Source organism: Mobula birostris, chromosome 27 (genome assembly GCF_030028105.1).
Source record: "Mobula birostris isolate sMobBir1 chromosome 27, sMobBir1.hap1, whole genome shotgun sequence".
Classification (NCBI taxonomy): Eukaryota; Metazoa; Chordata; class Chondrichthyes; order Myliobatiformes; family Myliobatidae; genus Mobula; species Mobula birostris.
In genome coordinates, this window is record NC_092396.1 from 7,050,866 (window position 1) to 7,063,969 (window position 13,104).

General features: G+C 42.7%; 1 protein-coding gene across 1 annotated transcript in view; it reads right to left on the bottom strand.

Annotated features, from left to right (window-relative positions):
• Positions 1 to 327: 327 nt before the first annotated feature.
• Positions 328 to 13,104, bottom strand: part of slc2a5 (solute carrier family 2 member 5) — a 32,530-nt gene continuing 19,753 nt past the window's right edge. The window contains exons 8-13 of the mRNA XM_072244755.1: positions 11,249 to 11,436; positions 7,885 to 7,995; positions 7,684 to 7,785; positions 5,313 to 5,388; positions 4,834 to 4,961; positions 328 to 1,551 (exon numbers count right to left, since the gene is read on the bottom strand). Of these exons, the coding sequence (XP_072100856.1) occupies positions 1,321 to 1,551; positions 4,834 to 4,961; positions 5,313 to 5,388; positions 7,684 to 7,785; positions 7,885 to 7,995; positions 11,249 to 11,436 (836 nt within the window). The 3' untranslated portion in view covers positions 328 to 1,320. The remainder of the gene's footprint in view (positions 1,552 to 4,833; positions 4,962 to 5,312; positions 5,389 to 7,683; positions 7,786 to 7,884; positions 7,996 to 11,248; positions 11,437 to 13,104) is intronic.

The window sequence follows — 13,104 nt, forward strand, 5'->3', positions numbered from 1 at the left end:
TTCCTCCTCACTTTTCACATTGAGTGACATGGCAGCATAGTGGTTAGCACAACGCTTTACAGTACAGGTGACCCCCGTTCAATTCCCACCGCTGTCTGTACGGAGTTTGTATGTTCTCCCCGAGACCATGTGGGTTTCCTTTGGGTGCTCTGGTTTCCTCCCACAGTCCAGAGACGTACCAGTTGGTAGATTCATTGGTCATTGTAAATTGTCCCATAATTAGGCCAGGGTTAAATGAGTGGGACTGCTGGGTGTGGCTCAAAGTTCCTTCTCTGTGCTGTATCTCAATAAATAAAGTAAGTAAATAACTAGACTCCCTTGTCCAAGTAAATTGATTATATTGACTTCAGCATTGAACGTTAGTTATGAAAGATTACAGTAACTTCATTTGTCAGATGTATATTTAAGTATTTTGAAGTCCACGTGAATTATAAAACTAATCTGATAAAGCTGATCAAATCCACAATAATAGCATATAAAAATATTTGATTAAGTACATACACAGGTAGGAGGGGTTTCCAACCTAGGGTCCGGGGACCCCTCGATTAATGGTAGGAGTCCGTGGCATAAAAATGGTTGGAACCCCTGGTTTAGAGGGAAATGGGCCAAATGTGGGTGAACGGGACCATCTTAGGGCCAGAAGCATGGTTGCCATGGAGAAATTGGGGCAAAAGCCCTGTTTCCATGCTGTCCTGGTCAATAGTATTGGCACGTGGCCAAGTGGTTAAGGCATCGGTCTAGTGATCTGAAGGTCGCTAGTTCCAGCCTCAGCTGAGGCAGCGTGTTGTGTCCTTGAGCAAGGCACTTAACCACAGATTGCTCTGTGATGACTCCGGTGCCAAGATGTATCGGCCCTAGTGCCCTTCCCTTGGACAACATTGATGGCGTGGAGAGGGGAGACTTGCAGCATGGGCACCTGCCGGTCTTCCATACAACCTTGCCAAGGCCTGCGCCCTGGAAACCTTCCAAGGCACAAATCCATGGTCTCACGAGACTAACGGATGCCTATTTTATATTATGGTCAATAACCTCATTGACTGGTGTCAATAAACACTATCTAAAAGCTTTTGCATTTGCACATTACAAAAAACATTGGCAGAGATACAGGTTTTTAGGAATTTCTTTTAGATGTGAGGGAGTTAATAAGGTAGTAGGTTTAAGGAATGGAATTCTACCAGCAATGATAATGACACTGAATGATTGTAAATGTATTAGCACTCTTGTTAGACCAAGTGGCAAAGGAGCCTCCTACAAACGTTAACATGTGTGTGGTTAGTATTGCACAAAATGATTCCAGCCCAAGGAACATACTGGGGTTGGTTAGGGATGTGTGCTCTTCTCTGCCTTCCACTGTTCGTGACCCACATCCCTCAGACTCAGATCCAGCTGCTCCTGCTTCACTTTCATCTCCACGTTGTTCCTCTTGGCCAGAATCTGACTGATCTCCAGGAAGGTCTTGTTTTTCGTTTCAGGAATGACGAAGAAGATGTAGGTAAAAGTGGCTAGGCAGATCACCCCAAAAATGATGAAGCTGTACTCGCCAATCCCCTTCTGCAAGGAGAATTTAGTTAGACAAAAAAAAAATTAGACAGGAAGGTGTTGAGTTTGAACCTTTGATGCTAATATTGATTCCTTAATTCTAACAGTATCAAGATGAAGGGGGAATAAAATGGTGTTAACTTTGCAGAGCACCTGTGACTAGTCTGCAAGTTTCAAAGGTTCACTTACTATCAGAGAACGTATATAGTGTACAACCTGAAATTCTTACTCTTCACAGACATCCATGAAAAAAGAAACCCCACAGAATGAATGGTAGAAACATCAAAACCCCAAAGCCCCCCCCAATCCTTTGCAAAAGACCCTGAACTTCCATTTGCTTGTAACTTTAAATATCATTTACTCCACCACTCTGTTCAAATCTGTTGTCCTTCAACTGTGCATATTTATATAGCTAAATGAAACAACAATTCTCTGGGACCGAGGTGCAAAATGCAATACATATATCACATACAATAATATTAACAGATAAAAAAGTATTCTGCAGATGTACAAGTTGATGTAAGGTGCATTTATTAAATATAGTTAAAATACAACAGTATGCTGCTACTGGCACTGTCATAAATAAATCTCTGGCCTCTGTCTTTGATAAATTCTATTGTATTTCTTTGTTTTCCTGTAATACCTGCAAGAAGATGAATCTCAGATAGAGTATGGTGACTTATACACACTTTGAAAATAAATTTACTTTGACCTTTTTTCAACTTTGTCTTCGATTTCCAACCTAAGCTCAGGGAACATAACACATGAAGAGAACAAGATGGAGGAGTTGAGCACCTGGTCCTTTAAGCCTGCTCTGACACTTATCATGGCTGATATACAACCCGCCTATCTAACCCGTTTATCAATCTGGTTCAATGAACTCTGACTGTGGCTTTAAAGAATTCCAGAGATAAATTGGCTTTGATTTCAACATTGATAAGTCAGGCAGCATCTCTGGAGGGAAATGAACACTTGGTAACTCAGGCTGAGACCTTTCATCAGGACTAGAAAGAAAGAGGGCAGAAGCCAGAAGAAAAGGGTGGGAGGTGGGAACGAAAAGGAAACTAAAAACTAGAGGCAGAAGTTTAAGATGAGAGGTGAAAGACATCAAAGGACGTCAGGGTCAACTTCACCATACAGACGGTGGTGCATATATGGAATAAGCGGCCAGAGGAAGCAATGAAGGCTGGTACAATGACAGCATCTAAAAGACATTTGAATAAGTAGATGGACAGGAGGGGTCCAGAAGGATGTGGACCAAACATGGGCAAATGGGACTAGCTTGAACCAGCGCCATGGTTGGAATGTACAAATTGGGCCAGGAGACCTGATTCCATGCTGTACTGTTCTATGACTTGACCGACTGGTGTGGCCTAATTAAATCCCATTTATCCGATCGAATAGATTTTCTGTGTTACGTGACAATATATATTGCCGTTCTTCTATTGCATCCATAGTCGATTCATCCATGTGGGCTATTAATCCAAACCTAAAATCACAGACGTATGTTCGTGGGTCTGTTCACCCACCCAGTTCATGATAGGGTACATTCACCCAACTCATGTTGGTACAGGGAAGAAGATTTGCGGATTTGGTAAGTGGGACAGGAGATGCTGATTGCGAGTAAGCATGCTAACTATTTATTTACAAGACAAACAATGAAACTCTCAACCAAGTATCTAAACCAAATAAGTAATTATCTAAGCCCCCTATATTTCAAGACAATGACACTAAACAAAAGTAGTGGATTCAGCCCAGTCCATCACAGGTAAAGCCCTCCCAATCATTGAGCACATCTACGTGAAACGTTGTTGCAGGAAAGCAGCATCCATCATCAGAGACCCCCAACACCCAGGCCATGCTCTTTCCTTACTTCTACCATCAGGAAGAAGGTACAGGAGCCTCAGGACACACACCCCCAGGTTCAGGAACAGTTACTACCCCTCAACCATCAGGCTCTTGAACAAAAGAGTATAACTTCAATAACCCTTCAAGCCAAACTCGGATACAGATATTTACCTAAACTGAATGCCTGAAGTGACAGGACAAAACAGACACTACACATACACACAGTGGCAAATACTCATCCAAGGTGTGTGCCCGGCCCTTCTGAACTGCAGCACACCCTCCCCCCACTGTCTACCGTTTCCATGGCACCTATCATCTACCTGGTCCATGGTGACCAGAGAGGAAGATAGACCACACGGTTACCACACACTAGATTTAAACCCTAATGGCGTCATGACATCATCAGCTAAATGGAAGCTAGTGCGAGGGGCTGCAGTGCTCCTCAAATAGGCCAGCCCCTGCCTCCATTGGGGGAGTGGCTTTCGATGAGCAGGTAAGATAAGACCTGTACTGTAACACGTGTGTCTGTTCAATCCATCCAATTCATGACATAGAAACATAGAAACATAGAAAATAGGTGCAGGAGTAGGCCATTCAGCCCTTCGAGCCTGCACTGCCATTCAGTATGATCATGGCTGATCATCCAACTCAGAACCCTGTACCTGCCTTCTCTCCATACCCCCTGATCCCTTTAGCCACAAGGGCCAATATATTCACCCATGTCATGGGTTTGTTCTATCCATCCGGTGGATAGGGTGCGTACACACAATCTATACCCCTCATCAGTTCATACACCTCTACCAAAGGATGTGTAAGGCACTCCTTCCCTCCGTTACCCTGCAGGTCACCCTCGGGCAATGTATAGCACCTGCTTAGCACTACCACACCCTCCTCCCCACAAATCAGGGTCATGGGAGCTGGTGGTGGATGATTGTATCAGCAGGTGGTGAATATCACAGGTGCTGGTTATGTGACCACTGACGCCAGGCAGACAATCTCTGAAGAGTATTGATAATGGCTGGGGTCACCCGTCTTGTAAAGACACTGCCCAGAAAGCAGCAATGGCAAACCACTTCAGTAGAAAAATTTGCCAGGAACAATCATAGTCATGAGACCATGATTGTCCACTTCACATGACATGGTACATAATGATGATGATGATAAGGTTTCCCTTCAATCTTCTATGCTCCATTGAATAAAGTCCTACCCTGCACAACCTTTCCCTTGAGTCTGGCTTTCTCGATATTTGGCCTCTGGCACCCTGGTGAAATTTGAGCTCTAGTTCGAAGAAACATCTCCATTCTATATTAATTATATGGTCATATACATTATCTACAGTACCTGTATATAGTTACTTGACTTGACTATCAGGTTGAGACCACCCAGAGCACGGGATATGGATGGGTGCATTTAATCATAAATAAATGTGGCTTGAGCTAAATGTACCTCAAGAAACGGGAAAATGAGGCCCACGAGGAAGTTGGATAACCAGTGAACTGATCCTGCCACCATGAAGGCAGCCGGTCTGGAGGACTGACGAAATATTTCTGTTGTTATCACGTACGGAATGGGGCCTAATGAAGGAGAAAAACAGGAGAAGTACTGTTAGCAATTATAGCGAAATAATTACCAGTAACTCAAATAACCACACATTACAACAGTGGTGTGCAGAAGAGCATCTCTGAATGCACAACACTCTGAACCTTGACATGTACGGGCTACAGCAGCTGAAGATCACAAACATACACTCAGTGGCCACTTTTTTTAGGAATAGGAGGTACCTAATAAAGTGGCCACTGGGTGTACTGTAGGTCACACACCGTAAAGACATTGAATTTATTTTCACATTTTGTAACTGCATCAAGACAGCAAGTAAAAGAAAAATCAAACTGAGTGAAGAACTGGATGATTTTTGTACTACTTACTAGGTCCTATTGCATGTCCAATAACATATACGATTATGCAGACTATGCTGAGATATGACATTCCATCAATGGAGTCCTAAGGAGAAAACATATTTTTCACATTCAGTAATTCTTATTGCACTTTTATCACATTCTTGCATTATATGTAACTTAGCTTCTGTGGTGCTTTCTTCATTTCATTAAATACACAACAGTTAAAAGCTTGAAAGAGCGCAGAGAAAATTTACAAGGATGTTGTTAGAATTCGAGGACCCGAATTATAGGGAAAGGTTGAATAGGTTAGGACTTTAGATGCTGGAAATGCAGTGCAACGCACACAAAATGCTGGAGGAACTTAACAGATTGGACAGTATCTACATAAGGGAATAAGCAGTTGATATTTCAGGTCGTGACCCTTCATAAGGACTATTCCCTGGAGTGCAGGAGAATGTGGAAAGATCTTATACAGGTAAAGAGAGAAAAGATTAAACGATTAGCTTTATTTGTCACATGGACATCGAAACATGGAAACATCCGGTGGAATGTGTCGCTCGTGTCAACGCACAACACAGTCCGAGGATGTGCTGGGGGCAGCCTGCAAGTGTCGACATGCTTCTGGCGTCAACGTAGCACGTCCTTAGCTTACTGACCCTAACCAATCCATACGTCTTTAGAATGTGGAAGGAAGCTGGAACACCCAGAGGAAACCTGCAGAGTCACGAAAGAAATTCCTCCCCAACTCTGCTCCAAGAGTCTTTTAAGTGTCCCTAATGTGTCTGCCTTTACCACAATCCCTAGCAGCACGTTCCATGCACCCACCCACCAAAACTATCCCTGATATCCTTCTATACTTCCTTCTCAACACCTTAAAATTATGCCTCCTCATAATAGCCATTACTAGCCAGGGAAAACGTCTCTGGCGATCACACCGTGGTAGCATCATGTTTAGTGCGACACCATTACAGCTTGGGGCATTCTGGATTCCGAAGTTCTATTCCAGCACCATTCTGTAAGGAGTCCCTATATGTCCTCCTTGTGGAATGCCTGCATTTTCTCCGGGTGCCCTGGTTTTCTCCCACAGTCCAAAGCCTGTGTTAACTGGTCATTGTAAATTGTTCCGTGATTAGGTTAGGGTTAATTGGAGTTGTTGGGGGTGGCTGGGGATGTGTGGGGCTTACTCTGCACTGTCTCACTAATGAATCAATAAACTATCCACTGATATATGCCTCTATCATCTTGTACACCTCTATCAAGTCACCTCTTATCCTTATTCTCTCCAAAGAGAAAGTCCCTAGCTCGCTCAGCCTATCCTCATAAGATACTGTTTTGGCCATTACGTTACCATAATCTATTCTTGTTAGCTGGCTTCAAATCGAGGATGGCATGGTAATGTAGCAATTCACATATCGCTTTACAGCACCAGTGTTCACTGATCGGGATTCAGTTCCTTCCACAGTCGGGAAGGAGTTTGTACGTTCTCCCCGTGACCACAAGGGTTTCCTCCAGATGCTCCCGTTTCCTCCCACATCCCAAAGGTGCACGGATTAGAGTTAATGAGCTGTGGGCCTGCAACTTGGCTCCGGAAACGTGGTGACACTTGTGGGCTGTCCCTGGCACGTCACAAAACAATAATGCATTTCACTCAATGATTCGGTGCATGTATGACAAATAAAGCTAACCTTTAATAAAGTTAATCACATACAAATGTTTGAAGACTCTGTCCAAGTAAAAATAACTTAATTATGCAACATCATTTCAAAGCTTTAAGATCCTATTCGGAATATGGAATATACAGTCAGTCGTCACTTTAGTAGGCACAGGAGTGGAACTCAGTGTGGTTTTCTGCTCCTGTTGCTCATCCACTTCAGGGTCCGATGTTTTGTGTGTTCAGAGACACTCTTCTGCACACCACTGTTGTAATGCTTGGTTATTTGAGTTACTGTCACCTTTCCGTCAGCTTGAACCACTCTGGTCATTCTCCTCTGACCTCTCTCATTAACAAGGCATTTTCTCCCTCAGAAAACTGCCACTCACTGGATGTCTTTTGCTTTGTGCGCCATTCTCTGTAAATTCTGGGGACTGTTGTGCGAGAAAATCCCAGGAGACCAGTAGTTTTAGAGATACTCAAACCACCCCATCTGACACCAACAATCATTCCATGGTCAACGTAGCTGAGATGACATTTCTTCCCCATTCTGATATTTGGTCTGAACAACAACTAAGCCTGTTGACCGTGTCTGCATGCTTTTCTGCACCGAGCTGCTGTCACACGATTGGTCCATTAGATATTTGCATTAACAAGCAAGTGTACAGGTGTACCTAATAAAGTGGCCACTGAGTATATATGTTATTAATTCATTGCCATTCACAGAGTACAAGGATTTCCACCAACCTGGAGGTTCAGACTCATGGTTAAGATTATGCAGAAGATACAGCAAATGGCAAATCCCAGCAGGAGGAGCAGCCTGCGACCTGCCTTTTCGATTATAGCCGTCTGTAGAACACAACAGCAGTGTGAGCTTAATGCAGCGTACTCACGTCCAACCGCATTAACATCTGGTAAAGATTATAGCAGAAATTAATTAGGACTCACTGCTGCTATGGTCATGAACACATTGACCGATCCTGTGCCAACAGTCACATACTGAATATCGTTCTCCTTCACCCCTGCCGATCGATATATGCTGTCTGCATAGTAATATATCTGCAAACAGAAAATGAGTGGATACTGAATGAGACCTCTGCATTATTTTAAAATTAAATTTTACAATATACCCTCTCTTTACAAGCTGCTATCTTATCTCCAAATTCTGAACTCTTGACACCATTTATGAATGCTTTGAATTAAGATTTAGATTTTTAGCTTTAGAGGTACCGTATGGTAACAGGCCCTTCTGGTTCCTGCCGCAAAAGTTCGAAGTTTAAAAGAAATTTATTATCAAAGTATGTGTAGGTTATGCTGAGATCCATGTGCTGGAGGTAGCCCGCAAGTTCTTCCACGCTTCCAGTGCCAACGTAGCAAGCCCACAGCTCACTAACCCTGACCTGTACATCTTTGGGAGGCGAGAGGGAACCGGAACATCCGGAAGAAACTCATATGGCTATGGGAAGAGCATACAGACAGCAGGACGATTTGAACCCCAATCGCTGATTGTTAGTGCTGTAAAGTGATAGCACTAACCGCTATGCTTCCACGCCCCTCCTTTGTTTGTTTTCAACATAACATTCTTCAAAGAGTCGCTGTGTGAAAGTTGATTTTTTTTGTCTTTTGAAAAGACAGGAAGACACTGTATTTTCTGCTGAGTTCTGGGAAAATGGCAGACATGAGTGTTCTTCCTGAGAAACATTCACTCTAGAGTCACTTTCCTAAACTGCTGGTACAATCAGACATAAAACAAAACAGTACAGCACAGTACAGGCCCTTCGGCCCACAACGTTGTGTTGACCTTTTAACCTACTCGAAGATCTAACTCTTCCCTCCTACATAGCCCTCCATTTTCCTATCATCTACCTAAGGGTTTCTTAAACATTCCTCATGTGTTTGCCTCTTTGTCACCCCTGGCAGGGTGTTCCACACGCTGATCACTCTCTGTGCAAAGAAATTACCCTGACATCCCCTTATACTTTCCTCCAATCTCCTTAAAAAAAATGCCTCCTTGTATTAGCCATTTCCAGCCTGGGAAAAGCCTCTGGCTGTCCACTCTATCTATGCCTCTTATCACCTTGTACACATCTGTCAAGTCTCCCCTCATCCTCCTTTGCTCCAAAGAGAAAACAAAATTAGTGCAGATAACGGGCTGCTTTCATACAATGCTTTTGACGAGTGCATCCTCCAAATCTTCATTTTCATTGAAATATTCAAGATGATTGGTGACACTTTTAAATTATTCGTAGTTCCTAACTTGTTGAAGTAGTGAAATCATTTCATTTTCACTCTTGGCTGTTCCTGGCATCTCCAAGCCTGAATGCTTGAAACCTCAGTGAGCAAAACCGTTCTGAATTGTTTAACTGGTTACTTCTCGCCAACTGTCAGTCACAAGAATCACTGCTTTTTAAATAGAAGCACGCACAAAATGCTGGAGGAACTTGGCAGGCCTGGCAGCATCTATGGAAAAATGTACAGTTGACATTTCGGGCCTGCCGAAGGGTTTTGGCCCGAAAAGTTGACTGTACTTTTTTTCCATTGGTGCTGCCTGGCCTGTTGAGTTCCTCCAGCATTTTGCGTATGTTGCTCAGATTTCCAACATCTCTTGTTTGTGATACTATATAAAAACTGCTTGCTCTAAGCACATTGCAGTGTCTACCAACTACGCAAGTGCACGTGACTGACATTAGTTAGAAACTGTTTGGCAACAGTCTCCTGCCCCAATTAAGTGGCATAGTGTCCCAACTAAACAAAGGGAATATCGGTTATTTTCCCAATTATTTTTGTTGTTTAAGAGTCGTCCCAAATAAGCGGCTGCCCCAGTTAACCGGAATCCACTGTACTTCCCTTCTTCCTTTAAAGCAGGGGTGGCCAACCTTTTACATTCCATGCGTCAAGTTTTTCACGCACGAGTTCAGATGTGATTTTTTCACGCATGAGTTCTATATTAACATATTTTTTTACAAGAATTGAATGGGGGTACAAGAGTTGTACAGCGCATTTGAACTCGTGAGTGAAAAAAATTGACGCATGGAATGTAAGAGGTTGGCCACCCCTGCTTTAAACCCATGCCCTCTGGTTCGGGTATACCCAAGCCTGGGAAAGACGGTGAGTGCATTCGCTCCAGCTATGATTGCTCATTAACAGCTCCTCGTGGCTCAGTGTGAACATTTATTTGATAACACTCTTACACAATGTTTTGGCATTACCTTTTACCCAAAAGCCATGGAATAATGAGAAAATGTTGATTTATAAATACAGCTTTATTATTTCATACAACCATAAGGCAGAGGAGCAGAATTAGGCCATTCAGCCCATCGAGTCTTCTGCACCATTCCATCAAGGTTGATTTATTATCCCTCTCAACCTCATTCTCCTGTCTTCTCCCTGTAACCTTTGACACCTTGACGAATCTAGAATTTATCAAACTCCGCTTTAACTATGCCCAATGACTAAAGCCTGATTTATACTTCTCCGTCAATGCAACGCCGTAAGTATTGCGTCGCCGCAAACCCTATGCAGTGCCGACGCGGATCCCTACGCTAGAGCCTGATGCACACCTCTCCCAAAATGTAACTACGCGTTGCGGCAACGCAGAACCCAACAGCTGTGATTGGTCCGCTTGATAGCATCACATTTCCTCCTACGCTGCAATAGCTTCCCATTGGGGGACTGAAGGGCAGGGAAGGAACTCTGGCTGCAATGCTTTCCATAAAGCTTTACAGACCTCCGAAATTATGGAGGACATATTTCGCTTTTACGAAAAAAGAAGCTCGCTTCTTGTTTACCCCAAGAAAGACTACCATGACCATGAAGCCTTGTACGAGCAAGTGTGTGCGCATGCATGACGTCTGCGAATTACAGAGTGACGCAGACACACCAACGCGCGTAAGTTATTTGCGTAGGTTACCGCGTCAAGTTAACGCAGAAGCATAAATCAGCCTTTAGCCTCTACAGCCATGTATGGTAATGAATTCCACAGATTCGCCATCCACTGGCCAAAGAAATTCCTCCTCACCTCCATTCTGATCTGATGCGGTGTCCTCTGGTCCTAGACTCCCCCACTATTGAAAACATCCTCTCTACATCCACTCTATCTAGTCCTTTCAATATTCGACAGGTTTCACTGAGATCCACACCCCACCCCCCCATTCTTCTAAACTTTAGCGAGTACAGGCCCAGAGCCTCATACATTAACCCTTTCATTCCTGGGATCATTCTTGTGGACCCCCTCTGGACCGTCGCCAATGTCAGCACATTCCTTCTCAGATACTACTTAGATACTGTTTCCAAGCACGTTTTCGTTACTTACTGCATTAACTCCAGAGAGCTGCTGTCCCATGTTCAGAACAATGACGGTGATTAACTGCCAGCGTAGTGACCTGAATGAGCAAAGATTGAGTACAGACAACCGACCTTCAGCTTTCTCGGACTCATCTTCCAAACGCATCTCCTCAATTTCACCATCAACGTCCTCCCATCCTCTCAGACGCCTTAAAGCTTGAACACAAGACATTTGATCTATGCTGTTTTAAAGATGGGATTTTAATTATCTTCTATTGTACGCACAGTGGCCACTTTATTAGGTACACCTGTGCTCCTGCTTGTTAATGCAAATATCTAATCAGCCAATCATGTGGCAGCAACTCAATGCATAAAAGCATGCAGACATGGTCAAGAGGTCCAGTTGTAGTTCAAATCAACCATCAGAATGGGGAAGAAGTGTGATCTAAGTGCTTTTGACCATGGTATGAATGATGGTTGGTACCAGATGGGGTGTTTTGAGTATCTCAGAAACTGCTGATCTCCTGGGGTTTTTACAGTTGCCTCTAGAGTTTACAGAGAAAACAAAAAAAAAATCCAGTGAGTGGCAGTTCTGTGGATGAGAGAGGTCAGAGGAGAATGGCCAGATTGGTTCATTCTGACAGGAAGGCAACAGTAACTCAAATAACCACGCGTTACAACAGTGGTGTGCAGAAGTGCATCTCTGAGCACGCAACACCTCGAACCTTAAGGTGGATGGGCTACAGCAACGGAAGACCACAGACATACAGTCAATGGCCACTTTATGAATCTCAGGGTTGTATATGGTGACATATATGTATTACATACACTCCTGTACCTAATAAATTGGCCACTGAGCGTATATGTGACTCTTAATATAGCATCCATAAACACTACTCTCGAGATGTTAAAACAGGTGAAAAAAAAGTGAAACTTTCAAAGACTCTATAGTTCATGTTCTCAATATTATTAATTAATTATAATTTAAAAAATTTTTTTCTCAGCTCAAGCTAGCAAAACCCGAGGTACAGTCACAGCCAGGCACATTCCTTTCTCAATTGCTAGTAACCTTCGGACTATTCCAGTGGTGTTTAGTATTGTGGCTTTCTGGAGATTTACATAAATATTGCTGTGTAGGCAGAATTGTTCAATGCTATTGTGCAGAGACTTTGGGATGGCACGCGTTTTAGACATTAGTACTGGGACAACGTATACCCTGTTCATGTTCCATAACTTTCAATTTCCTCTTTTAATTCAGCATATCTCTAGTGTTTTTTCACTTACTGATTTATGTATGTTGTGTGCGTTGGAATGGCTATATACTTTTTTATCCTGTAATATTATATCCAGATGGTTATCATGGAATGCCCTATCTGTAATAATATGATTATGATTATGAGGACACGCAGTCCCCTTTTATTGTCATTTAGTAATGCATGCATTAAGAAATGATAAAGATGTTTTTCCAGAATGATATCACGAAAACACATGACAAATCGACTTAAAAACTAACAAAAACCACATAATTATAACATATAGTTACAACAGTGCAAAGCAATAGATCAAAAATTAAAAGATTCAAAGTAGATTTATTATCAAAGAACATATACAAAATACAATTCAAAGAATCATCCTCCCACAGTTGTAATATAATTTGTAGGACTCTGACTTTAAAACTAGATCAGGCTTGTATTTATAGTACAGTATGGTGTCTTTTATGAGTTTACATTTTAAAGTAAGATTTTGGTGAATGATGTTTGCCACTTGATTTTGCCTGTATAAGTAATCAGACTGAGTTAAACTACTGCAGGATCTTGTAATCTGTTGGATGGTTTCTGGTTTCTCTTGACATTTTCAGCATTGTCTTGAAATTATTGGTCTTTT